The sequence below is a fragment of the Carcharodon carcharias genome, chromosome 21 (genome assembly GCF_017639515.1).
Source record: "Carcharodon carcharias isolate sCarCar2 chromosome 21, sCarCar2.pri, whole genome shotgun sequence".
NCBI lineage: Eukaryota > Metazoa > Chordata > Chondrichthyes > Lamniformes > Lamnidae > Carcharodon > Carcharodon carcharias.
Window position 1 is genome coordinate 14018252 of NC_054487.1, and position 13985 is coordinate 14032236.

The 13985-nt window shown below is 47.2% G+C and overlaps 1 protein-coding gene across 4 annotated transcripts in view; it reads right to left on the minus strand.

Moving 5' to 3' along the window:
- svopl (SVOP-like) overlaps positions 1–13985 on the minus strand; it is a 131220-nt gene that overhangs the window by 72208 nt on the left and 45027 nt on the right. For all 4 annotated transcript variants that reach the window (XM_041215733.1, XM_041215732.1, XM_041215734.1 and 1 more), the window contains one exon: positions 2203–2297. In XM_041215733.1, the coding sequence (XP_041071667.1) occupies positions 2203–2297 (95 nt within the window). The remainder of the gene's footprint in view (positions 1–2202; positions 2298–13985) is intronic.

The following is a 13985-nucleotide window of genomic DNA, read 5'->3' on the forward strand; positions in this document are numbered from 1 at the left end:
TGGCACAGTGGCAGTATTTCCACCTTTGTCAGATGGGTTGAGTTCAGATCTCGCTCCAGATAGTTCCAGCAAGTGGAGACCGTACTACCACTTCTGAATATTAGGTTGATATGCTTGCATCTGAATGCTGTGGCTGGTCCCCTCCCACTGAAAAGGATAGGTGGGCCTCTTTAGCCTTGGTTGCAGCCCACTCAGGAGAAGATAAAGACTATGAAGAAACCACTTCAGCTTCTAATTTTTTCTTCGCAAGAATCTCATGTTTGAATCTTGACTTAGGACATGCCTTGTGGGACAGAACAGCCAGTGTTTCCTATCTCAGGTACCTCTACAATATTCCCCTCAATTGTCAAGTTTCATTGCCAAGAATCAAAATTTCCCCCTTTCCCTTGCAACTGAGTGTCAAATTTGGCTCTGTGGTAGCGCTCTCGAATCAGAGTCTGCAGGTTGTGGGTTCAACCCCTGTGTAGGAATTTGAGCACATAATCCAGGTTGACATTGAGGGAGTGCTGCACTGTTGATGGTGTCACCTGATGTATTTAAATATTTGAGGGGGAAAGGAATAGGTTGAGATGAATACTGGCAGAGCGTCATTGGGCAGAATGGCCTGTTTCTGCAGTGTAAAATTCTATGTGACTCAGTATTGGAATGTTATGGCTGTTTCCTGCACCATCCTGGGCAGAATTTAATCCAGGCGACTGGGGTCTCACCCCTCAGTTGGAGAGCCAGCAAGAGCCCGTGTTAGCTCCATTGAGGAAGACCTGTTGTATTGAGTGCCTATCAGGCACTTAACTGGCCAGCAGTGGGCCTTCCCCAGGGTTTAGGACCCCAGAAGTAGAAATAGAGTTGCCAGCCAGTCAGAGGCTGGCAGCTCTTCATTACCTGTCAGCACCACCAGGAGAGGTGGCAGCTGTCAGCAATGCACCCACCGAAGGCTTAGGATTGCCAAGGGACCCGGACCACAGATGAGCGAAGGTGGGATGGTAGTTGCAGGGGAAAGGGGGTGAGAAGAAAAGGCAAGGAGATGGCTCTCAGCCGACCCACCTTCCTGATGCCAGGTCCCTTGAAGAGGGACCCACCCTGGGAACCCACAAGCAAACCCAACAGGATTTTGCTTATCGGGCTCCTTGCTTGCTGCTGGTTGAATATAATGACGTCAAAATGAGGCCCTTAAGAGGGGATTAATTACCCACTTAAGGGCCTCAATTTCCATCCAGCTGGGAGGGCGAACTGCAAACCTTCCTGCCTGGACTTAATTGGGGTGGAGGCAGGAAGGCAGCATTAAATTTAATTAAGTACACCCCACCTTCAAGCTTGCTGCTGGGGGAGCATTAAATTCTGCCCCCTGTCTCAGACTTGGTTTATCAAGAGGAATTAGCACAGAGGTTTGGTAAAAGATTAAACCCATTGGCTTTGATATGGCATTTCAGAGTGGCAACTCCTTTGTAATGAATTCCTCCACTTCCACTGGCATGTTTACTGTGATTTTAAGATTAGCAGTTTCTACTTCAGGGTTTTTCCTGTTGTAGGGTGGATAAAGGCAGAATGAGTAAAAGCAGAAGGACAAGGTATTTCATTGTACTTGGCATGTACTGAAGTGTAGCTGAACGAACAGCACCTCACTTTGACTTCCCACTTTGCAGCTTCTGGACTCAACGTTGAATTCAACAATTTCAGAAGGGAGTCTCTGCCCCCATTTTGTTTTCTTTTCTCCACAGATTTCGGTCTTAATCTTGTTTTTCTCCTGCCTTTCTTTTCAGCTGGCAGCTATTCATTATCCTGCCATTCACACCTCTTCTGGACACATCTTCCGCTTCTTTGCTTGTCCCCTTATCAATCCCTTTGTTTCTGTGCAACCAACTCTCCAACCTTCCACTCTATCACTGCAGACCTTCTCATTTGTTCTTTTTCCAACCTCCCTCACCTTACCTGCTTAAAGCTATCACATTTCTAACTTCTCCCAGTTCTGATGAAAGGGTCATCGACCTGAAATATGAATTTGGTTTCTCTTTCAACAGATGCTGCCAGACCTGCCAAGTATTTCCAGCATTTTCTGTTTTTACTGAGTTGCACTTTCCGTCTCTGCTCTGTATTATTCATTTGTTGAAAGCAATGGCAAAACATTACCTTTTGTTCACCTCCAGTCAAAGTTCTGGCAGTGTGCACTACAGAGGTCCCTACAGTCTCTAATCTCCCAGTACTTACATTGGTGCTTCCCATGATTGTGACCAGCAAAACATGGAATCGCCCAAATCCAATGGTTTCCACTGCTTCCTCCACTGTATACGATTTTGTCGGGGCTGAAAAACAAAGCAAGTCACTTGTTAAATTTGAAATGGAACATAATTCAGTAAATATAGCTTCATCTTTGGTTGCAAGGTGGCTACACATAAGATGTTGGCTCATATCAGTGGGTTAGCATACTAAGATTTTAGTGGGATCTTGGGTCGAAATTCAGCCTAGTTTGAATTAGTTTGAGTCTTTCCTCGTGTTGGAAATAACTGATAAATCTTTACCACATGCATGTTGAGTCAAGCTGAGCAAAGAATTCTAATGTCCTGCGACTGAGCTACAACAATCACTACAACAATCACTACAACGACTAAGACAAAACAATAGCACTTCATTTCTTTTGTCACAACCTGCGCTCGATTTTCTCCTTACTAAAGGCAATTAAGACCAAATGCCATCATCAACAGGCACAACTTGAATTTATCTTATGCTTTCAATAAAGTAAAATGTTCCAAACCACTTCACAAGAGTGTTATCAGTCACTATTTGACACTGAACCATATTAGGATAGGTGGCCAAAAACTTGGTCAAATAGGTAGGTTTTAAGGAGCATCTCACAGGAAGAGAAAGAGTTAGGAAGGTGGAGAGGTTTAGGGTGGGAATTCCAGAGCATAAGGCCTAGGCAGCTGAAGGCACAGCTGCCCTTGGAGGAGTGATTGAAATCAGAGATGCTCAACAGGCCATAATTTGAGGACCGCACGTACATTGGAGAGTTGTGGAACTGAAGAAGATTAGACAAAGGTATTCTTCCTTTCTCTGTAATCTTCTCCAGAAGGCCTTAGAGGGCCTTAAAACAGGATGAGAAATTTTAAAATTGAGGTATTACCAGACAGGAGGCTGATGTAGGTCAGTGACTGCAGGGCAATGGGTGTTTGGGACTAGGTGCCAGTTGGGATACAGGCAGGAGATTTAGGTGAGCTCAAGTTTATGGAGGTGGAATATGGGACTCCAGCCAAGCCTGCAAACAGTATAGCTGGGATTTTCCGAATCCGATCATGATGGACGTGTTCTGTGATGAGATCGGAGAATCTTGTGAGGAGGCCCTAGTATCATTTCCCAATGATGTAAATCCAGGATGTGATTATCCCTTCCCCACATCAATGGTGGGCTGTGTTTCCTGCCATTGAACGTCGGGAACTTAATTTTAATAAATTTGCACGTAATTATTGTGGCCTCTCCCTGGAATCATCCCCCACCCCCCCCCACCCCCCCCCATGGCAAATTTCAATCTCACGACGGCGTGATTTACAATTGCCTTCAAAAGACATAAACCTGGTGACTTCAACTTCGAGGGGAACTTGGAGGTGAGTGCACACAGCTTTGCACAGCACTCGTGATGATCCCAGCAACTCTGCACACTCAGTGGGGGCACAGGCAAGTCTTGGCAGTGGCTTCTTTGTGGCTGGCTTGTGGTGCCAGGCGACAGTGGCAGAGGGGAAGAGGGAAAAGGCAACCTCAGGCAAGAGCAACAGTGCTGGGAGGGTCATGTTAGCACCAACTGCAATTTGAGCAAAAACACATGCGGGGGCGAGGGGGGAATTGGCGGGGGGCGGGGGTGGAGGGAAGAAAACGGCAGGGTTAGTGGCAAAACATTTCAAAGATGAACATTCCACCGCAGCTGAGAGCTTTCAACTTGAGCTCAATTGACATGCTTGGAGTCAGCCTAGTCAAGCAAGTGTGCCCACTCAAGCAGCACTAATTCCTCACAGTGTCAATGATTGCTCCTCTACTGGTCACTCTTCCCATATACACTGTGAACTCAAATGAGTGCCAAGGTGCTGCAGAACCACTGGGTGACTGGGCAAGCCTGAGGATCTCCTTGGGAAAGTTGGCCATGGAACACTGACAGAGGGTGCGCTCCATTCCCTCACATTATGTTTCAGTTGACACTGAAAAGTCACCCTCATGGTACAAGCAAACCGGAAAGCCTTGGAGTCCAGGTTAGGAAAATGCCTGTGCCTGAGATGAGAGTTCAAGATGCAGTCGAGTGGCCGAAGCTGCTGCCACTCGGTCATGTGGTGTGGCGCGTTGCTGGGTGTGGGCATAGTGAACCATCATACATACTAAACACTGGGCATCCATGTGGTGGCCTGAACTCTCCAGCATGCGTTAAGGGGTCTTGAGAGGCAGCCATAGGTGATGACTTGACCAAGAGTGGCCCTTAGGAGACAATTGCTGACCCTTGCGTCTCTCTCTTTGATACTGCAGTGAGGAGACCATCAGGAAGATGGAGCCTGGTGATCTCGCTGTCTGCCTCACTGCTTATAGTCAGGAGAGAAGACGGGGAAGAATGCGACAGAGGCGCCTGGATCACCAAAAGGGAGGAGCAGAACCCTGGAGACCAAGGGGTGGCAGGGTCTCCTCCACACGTAGAGAATGAACTCTGCAGAGCTGTCATTCGTAGGTGCATTGCTAAACCCACGGTCTACAGACAGTGCATCTGCTACCTGCAGATGAGGAAAAATCAGTGTCATTGATGCCTGCGCATGTCAAGGGAACTGGTCACGTACATACACCACCTTCTGCAGGAGTTAGCATCATGAGGACTCAGAGGGCAACCACTGACATTGGCAGTTAAAGTTACCACCGTGCTCAATTTCTACAGCAGTGGCTCCTCCCAAGGCTCCGCTGGGGACCTTTGCGGGATCTCACAAGCCTCCACCCACAACTATATCCAGGATGTCATAGAAGCCCTTTCTGCCATGGCAAACACCTTTGCCAACTTCGACAGGGATCAGGCAAGTCAGGAAGCAAATGCCCTGGGACTTGCTGAGATTTCTGGATTACCACAGGTGCAGGGTGTCATCGACTGCACTCACATGGCTCTTAAATCACCCTGGCAACTAACAGTCTGTGTATGAACCACAAAAGCTTCCATTCTCTCAATGTTCAGCTGTCCGCAGCCATAACAAATGGATCATGCAGGTTTGTGCAAAAGTACCCTGGAAGCGTCCATTATTCGTACAACCTCAGTAGGTCTCAGATCCCTGACATCCTCCAGAGACCACACAGGATGCAGGTTTGGCTCCTTAGGGACAAGGGCTACCACAAAGGATGTGGCTGATGACACCCGTGCGATGGCCTCAGACTCCTGGTGAGAGAAGGTACAACGAGGCTCGTGCCGTAACCCAGAGTTTGGTTGAGCACACCACTGGCATCCTGGAAATGAGATTTGGTGTCATGCATCATCGTGGCTTGTTGCACACTACACAACATGGCGATGCAAAGGGGGGGAGGACGTGGATGATGAGGAGATGCAAGATCTGCACGTCTCCTTCGATGAGGAGGAAGTTGAGGGTGATGAGGTCCTGGAAGGTGAGGGTGCAGGTGATGAGGCCTTTGTACTGGCCAGATGGGGCCGGCGAGCTTGTGAGGCCCTCATTGCCACAAGATTCCAAGAGGAGGATGACGAGATGCAGTGAGGACACTCCTGAGATCTTAACATTGCATCTGGGAATGTTTGACACCTGTCTGGCTGAGGACAGCGCACATACGCTCTGTAAAGAGGCTCATATCATGGAGATGCTGCTGAGGTACAGTGGGCACATGGACTTTAAGACAACTTGGTCCTTTGGTAGGCTTCACCACCTGTTCCCTGCAGCACCACACCTTCACCTGTCAGGAATGGTGTTGAGATGGTCGGGGGGGAGCCCCGCCTCTAAGGTGCTGAGGGCACACAGAGAACATCACGGAACCCAGTGACACTTGGGTGCGAGATTCTTACAGCAAACGCAAGCAAGTTGGAGGTGCAGACATCCCTGATCCTGAGAGTGATTTTGAAGCTGGAAAATCATCGTGCTAAAAAGGTTACACTGCACAGGGGAGACACCTAAATGGGCGGCCTCTGAAGGGTCGAGACAGGAAGGGCCCAGGCCTGCTTTTGGGACCCTGCTGTGTGGCAGTGCCACCCTCCTTGGCCTGCTGAGCTGGAGCACCTGGGGTCACAGGAAAAGCGGATTCGGATGGGCCAGACATTCCTGGAGTCACTTGGGTGGATGGCCCCAGTGTGTGCACCTGCTGATCCTCCTCCCTCTGGGTACCCGAGGGCCCCTGGCTGACCCCTGGAGAGGAAAGGGTAGCTGGAGTGAGCTCGAGATGCTTCGCCCGCCCCCCCCCCCCCCCCACCCCGCCTCTCGTGTTGAGACTGATGGATGCCAACAAGTGCCTTAGTGATGGAGAGCAGCTCCTACAGCAGTACAGGACCAATGTCCAGAACCAAGTCTCCATAGCAGCTGCCACCCTACCCGTGTTGACTCAGTGCATTGAAATGTCAGCACTATCACCTCAGACTTAAGTTGGAAGGACGCCTCCATCGGGCCTTGCAATCTGAGGAGTGCAGCGGACATCCCTTCCTGATGTTCCCAAGCTTGCCTTTGCAGCTCCAGCAACTGAGGTATGACCAAGTTCAGAGGCTCCTCATCTGACTCAGGCTCAGCAGATTTCTGGCCTCTAGCAGTCCTCCAAGTGCCAGAAACCTGGGAAGTCCTTGCCTCCACCTGATGTGGATCAGACAGTGCGATGTGCTCACCAGATTGTGGCCCCAACGCTACTCTAGAACAAGGTGTCACCGAAGTGTGTGCCTCTGTGCTGGTGGAGGGTGTGGGTGAGCGCTGTGATGGGTCTTCGATGTCGGTGCCTACGGATTCTCATCCCTGGTGCCCGCGGGGCTGGATTCAAGGACCTGGCTCGTGGACACCCTCAGTTGCTTCCCAGATGTGCCTGCGAAAGCAAGGAGAGATAATTAGTGCATGGCAGGGGACTGGGGAACAGGGGACCTTACTATGGTTGTCTGATGGATGTTGCACTGCTGGATCCTCACTTGGTTGAGCACCACCGATCTCACCGTCAGCACAGGACCGGTCCAGATTGTCATTGGCCACCTGGATGGCTCTATTTTCAAAGTCTGTAAGGACCTTGATGTCGGACATTCCTCCACCAGTCTGCGGCCTCTCCCTTCTGTTGTATGTCAGCTTGTCCTACCTGAATACAGATGGAGAGAGTATAAACAGGGTGCATGCCTGGCCAGCTGACAGGGACGCCTGGTATATGTGGTGCTGAACAGTGCCATGGATGGGATGAAGACACGATCTGCAGGACAGATGAGAGAGTGAATGTTGATGTCCTTTGAGCTGGCAGTGAGTGAGATCCCTGTGGATGTGTGATGGGTTTGTGAGTTGAGAGTGATGAGAAGAGTGACTTACCCTGGCAGGACGGAGGAGATCATTCATCATCTTTCGGCACTGGGTGGCTGTTCTCTTTTTGCAGGGCATTGGTCCTGACCACTGATGCCACTGTCTCCCATGCTGGATTGGTGACCTTGTTCGCTGGTCTTTGTCCAGAGGAGGGGTAGAGGACATCATGGCGGGCCTCCAATGCGTCCAGTAGGTGCCCGAGGGAGGCATCACTAAATCTGGGGGCAACATGTTTCCTCTCTTTGGCAGCAATGGCTTTCCAGCAGTTTCCGATCCCTTAGAGAGAGCCAGTTTTGTACAGGAGCACCCTTTAAATATGGCACCCAGATTACTGAAAGCCTGAGATGATGGTGGGGTGGATGAATCTGAAGCCGTCCTGTCAGCGATTCGACGTGAAACCCGTCGCCCTGCATTTTTTCAATAAAGTGCCACACGATACGACATAAAGAGCCACCATTGCCATCGGCGGCTCAAACACCGCTTTCCCCACCCGATATCAGACTTTGCCGATTCCTGGGATGATTCTGCCCTCTAGTTCGGTTTTAGACAGTTGCCAGGGAGAGGGATGAAGCAGTGGCTAGGGAGTGAAGTTTGTAATGGGTATTGAAGATAATGGCTCTGATCTCCCTGATATTTAGTTGGAAGAAATTTCTGTGCATTCAATACTAGATGTCTGTCAGTCCGGCATAGCAAATTAATGACAGTGGAGGGGTCAAGAGAGGTAGAGCTGGGTGTCATCAGTGTACGTGTGGAACCTGACATTGTGTTTTCAGATAATTTGACCAAGGGGGCAGCATGTCGATGAGGAATAGGAGGGGGCTGGATAAATCCCTGGAGGACTCCATAGGTAACAATACAGGAGTGGGAAGAGAAGATGTTGCAGGTGAATTTCAGGCTATGACTAAATAGTTAAAAATGGAACCAGGCAAGTGCAGTCCCACCTAACTAGAAGATGGAGGAGAGGTGTTGGAGAAGCATGGCATAGTCAACGGTGTCAAAGGCTGCAGACTGGGTAAGAAGACGATGAGGGGTAGTTTATCATTAACAGAGTCATGGGGGATATCATTTGTGACTTTGATAAGGGCCCCTGTGGCAGGGGTGGATATCTGATTTCATGATGGAATTCTGGGAAAGATGACAATGCATGGACACCTGACAACACATTTGGAGAGGAAGAGAGTAACATGGATAAATACTCTGCATTTCTGTTCCTGTTGGGAACCAAATAATTCCTGTGAATTGTGAAGAGGAATGGTATAGAGGTGGGCCCATTTTTTTTACCCCCCTTTCAGGTTGCGAGGGTGTTGTAACACAATTTTGACTAGCCTATGGACTTAGGGTCATAACAAGCACGCAGAGTAAAGGGTAAAAGCTTTCAGGCAGAACTTCGAGCCATTAAGTCCAATTACAATTCTGTTCTTGTTTCCTCTTCCTATTTTTAACCATGGTCTAAATGGACGACAGCTTTCAAGAAAAACCAGACTGGCTCCTTAGTCAGGATCAAGTCTAAAATCATGTCTTCAAAGGATGGTGTCAACAAATCAGGATAGCCACCTGACCTCCTGCGTTAATGTTCTCCGCTCCTAATGCACAGTTGCTGACTCACAATGGTTCAGTCTCACAGAGGCCAGCAGACAACGCCCAAGTATTCATTCTTAATTAACAGGATATGAGACAGACATCCAAAGAAAGATATTTAAGGATGCAGAGCAAAGCGCTCTATTGTAGAGCTTGTGTTGGATTAGGGCCAACAGACTGAAAGGCCACCTTCTGTTTGAAAGTAGAAAGTAGGTGTATTGTTTCAATGTGAGGGCCATCACACCCAAAAATAATTCCATCCTTACCAGACCTCCTTCACAAAATGCCGAGCTACACCACTGAAAGCATTGACACCACGCAATTTGCCTGCCTGCTATACACAACGGCTGAAGTAACAGAACAAGAGTACTTTACACAAGTCGGGCAGAAGAAATATGTAATATCTAAATCGAGATACCAGACAGTGTGTAAACATCACCAGCCCCCAGATGGTGACGAAATTGGCATTCCCAACCTTTCTGGGGCACGTGTTGGACGAGATCCTGGAGCTACAGGGTGAAACAATGTGGGATGACAAATTGTGCATCATCCTCCACAAGGTGCAGCTCATCATCTGCAACAGGCTGGCAAGAAAGTCTTGTGTCAGTCTCAGGAACGGGCACAGTGGTTCTCCCGGGGAAGGGGCACAGTGGTTGGAGCTTGTGGGGTTGCCTGATCCATTGGGGTAATTTCACTATAGCCAGCTGCAAACAGCTCCTTGAACTGCACAAAGCAGTCATTGTGTTTCATACGGTTTCAGAAGTGCTTCTGCAGTTGATGCTTATAGTGAGGAATCACAGAAAAGTTTAACAGAATGGTTCAGGGGATGAGGAATTACAGTTACATGAAGAGATTAGAGAAACTGGGGTTGTTCTTTTTAGGACAGAGAAGACTAAAAGGAGATTTGATAGAGATGTTTAAAATCTTGAAGTATCTAGAGAGTAAATAAAGAGAAACTGTTTCCAATGGTTGAAGACTTAGTAACTAGAGAGCACAAATTCTAGTTGATTGGCAAAAAGAACCAGAAACAAATGTGAGGAAAGGCTTTTATTACATATTAAATGGCTAGGATTTGGAATGCATTGACAGGATGGTAGAAGCAGATTCAATTATAATCTTTAAAAGGGGGATTCAACAAATATTTGAAGGAGGAAAATTGTAAGGATGAGAAAAGAGCAGGGGAGTGGGACTAACTAAACAGCTCTTTGAGAAAGCTGGTCCAGAGTCAATGTGCTCAATGGCCTCCTCTGCTGTAGTATTCTATGATTCTATAACCCCAACACCCCCTACCCCCCTTAAATGCAAAGAATATGGGCCAGATTTTCCCAGTCGGGAAGATTCTGTGGACCTTTAAAGATGGTGGGTGGCACCTGGCTATGGAAGTCCCAGCCCAATTACTGACAGGTATGATTTTTGCCAGTAAGGGAAAGGGGGAAGGGAATGATTCAAACAAGCAGAAAACCCGAACTTAGCACAGCCATTGGAAATTAGTCAGTTCAAACAGACACCATTTTGGCTGTAGAAAGGGCCTTAACCTCCAGTGTGGTAGTCAGGAATTGACGAAGTAGACGTAAATGTTCTTGAAGGGCGGATAAGGTCTACATAGCTGTCATGAGCTGAAGTTTTTAAAATTCCCTGCTCCTTAAATTAAAAGGAAACAGAGTGCAATCATCAATGAGAATTTAAAGATAAAACCTCTGTGGACTGCTCTAATTCACAGGCGTAGATTAGGAAAAAACAGTAGCGCTTGGTTATGCAGATTCAAAAGAGCTCTTTGTTGACATTTTCCAAAGGGTTACCATTGTGTCATTGTGAATGCTTGGCTGAGTTTCAAATGCTACAATTACTTCAGAGGTGGGTTTTGAATTTGCAGTTTGATGTTTAAAGAGCCTATTAAAGGATTAACTGTCTGATGTGGATCTGAATAGACATTTGTTTGTTTTTATAAAAGATTAACCACTTGAGGAGGTTTAAACGTTTTAATTTGTTGTATGAATACAAGATTTTTTTCACTATCAAGTGCATAGGAGTGAAAGCTGTATTAGATTGTTAGAATTTCTTTTCATTTCTACAAGGCTCCTGAGGTCTGTCCGTGGTAAATACTGGGTGAGTGGTTATGGAGGTGGCATAGAGAGTATGAGGGGCCCTGGGGGGGATGGGTTAGGGGGGGTGGGGGGAGGTGACGTGTTGTGAGGGGTGAGAGCTAGAAGACCTTACAGTTTCTAAAACAACTGGGACAAAGTCCCAGAGAACCGAGGGGGGCCTTCTAAACAACCTGCCTCAGCAGTCACCCACCCCTATGGCTGCCTACGCTCTGCTTCTGGGGTCTGTGGACCTGACTCTATTTCGCATCCACCTCACCCCATCCACCCCAACCCCTGGGAGTGAGTTGGGATATTTCTACTGAGGCCAGTGCAGCAAGTTGGCAAATGTCCTGACTCCAGCTACATGCCTCATTAGCCAAAATCCGGCCACCACCATTATTATAGTGGTGGACATCTCTCCACCTTGCCATAATCTCCGACTATCCCCCCTCCCGATTCCCTGGGACCATCTCCAAGGGTCTTGAACAATAGCCTCCTGCCACTGGTGCTCCTCCCACCTGCTGACCAGGCTGGCACTTAGGCTGGCGAGTGGAAAACTGAACAGGAAAATGATAATGAGGATACTTTGTAATGTTCAACAGAATCTCTCAAATCCCTCACTTTGCTGGGTGCGAAGGCCATTTTTGTCCTTCCCCACAAACCACCCACCCCCCCCCCCCCACCCCCCCCCCCCCCCACCTCATAAGTATCAGAGCAGTAGTATCTTACAGCATAGAAAGAGGCCATTCGGCCCACTGTACCTGTGCCTGATCTTTGAAAGAGCCATCCAATTAGACCCAATCCCCTGCTCTTTCCCCGTAGCACTGCAAATCTTTCTTTAACAAATACATATATCCAGTTCCCTTCTGGAAGTCATTACTGAATCTGCTTTTTCCACGGGCAGCACATTCCAGATCATATTTTATTTTCTCATCTCCTCCCTGGTTCTTGCAATTTACCCTGAACCCAAGTGTCCAAATTAACAATCCTGCGCTAGTTAAACAGTTTCCCTCCAAGAACTCTATCAAAATCCCTCATATCTACACATGAAGTTTTAACTGCATCCATTAAGAATGCTTGTTTCCTCACACTGTATGGTCTATATGCTCAAGGTGGACTTTTGGACACAGACTCAGACTTGTTGTTTATTAACATGTTACTTGCACATAGCTAACACTAAGGTTACAAAGGATACTTTGCTTAAGATACTCACATTACAGTCACGTGTCGTCAACCCTCAAGAAATCTCTGAATGTCACATCACAATGATCATATAACAGAGGCTACATCTCCTACATCACCTTCAATCTTGGCTTTACATTAGCTTATTAATTCAATGCAGCCAGACTCAAACAGACTGCACTGTACAAATACAGGATATAACAAACTACCTTATTTACTGTATAGAAAATAATAAACTGATAGTTGTGTTTGACAGCATTAGTACCATCCAAAACTGTGTTATATGACAATTTGCTGACATTTTATAGATGTTATTTGTCAGCTACATTTTCAGGTTTTACAATTCTATTATTTCATTGAAAGAACTAATAAATAAAAGCAAAATAAGTGATCTTTGCACATAAAGTGGGTGTAAATATTGCTCCAGCTTAGCGGGGTAGTTTTAACATGACAAGGAGTCAGGGGAGGGAGGTGACTGATGATACACGGGCAACCCAGGTTTAATGCAGCACGTCGGTCAGTAGTGTTTTAACCCAGCCATTGCATCTGCATCTAACTTTCGGGTTTCCCAACCAACTTGCATGAATGATGCATGATGACAATGCACATGAATCGATTGCAACTGAACTACTTAAAGGGACACTGTAAAGATGACAGTTAATGGATCCGGAGTTGGGAGAACAGAGGAAGTAAGTATCATAATAGAGTCTAAACACTCTGTCTCTCACTTTAGGGGTGCTTCCCCAGATGTGATGCTGAGGCTGTAAGGAGACCCTGTCCTGTTAAAGCAGGAAGGCATGGCTGGAGGTAGCTCAGGAGCTGAGCAATAGGAATGTGATGTCATGTCCCTGGATTCAGAGCCAAGTTCAGTTTAATGACCTAATCAGGACAGGAAAGGTTTAGTATGTGCCACATTCAACTCCATCCATCACATGGTGTGTCCGTTATGCCTTCTCCTCCCTTTGCCTTCTCAAGTCTATTCCAGCACATCATTCCTTGTGACAACTTATATTCCAGGTGCACCCATCTCCCTCTGACTATCCACTTCTTCACATCCCCATCCATCCATCCAGCACAAGACACTCACCCTTAATGCAATGTTACACTTCTCCCTTATCATCACTCTCAACAAATGTCCATCACCTGTTCAACACATTCCAAATCTCTCACTCACTCTCTTTCCTTGTAGGAAAAGGGAGCTCAGAACACCAGGGAGGGGCAAAGAACTGGAGGTTGTTCTCCAGTAATCTCGCAATTAACACCTGTAGAGGAGGTAGTTTTGGAGATCAGTTCAGTCTCGGCATGTCTGGCCATCAGAGATGGGAGCCTCCCACTGACCTGGTGACAGGATTAGATGCCACACTGCCATATGGCTTACCTTCACTCATATTGACTAGATGCCAGATACCAGCAAAATATGACCGCTTGCAAAATGAGAATTTAAAACATTTTTCCCTTGACAACTCTAATTCATATTTTTAAACTCCCACAACCCAGGAAAAGGATCAATACTAGAACATTAGAATATTAGAACATTTACAAAAGAAAAATAAGGTGGACTTGCTCAAAACTAAAGATAGACCATCTCTGATACATACTGGTCAGGAGTATTTAAGGTTTGTACCTGATCTATGCGGAATTAGCTGACCATACCCAGGGC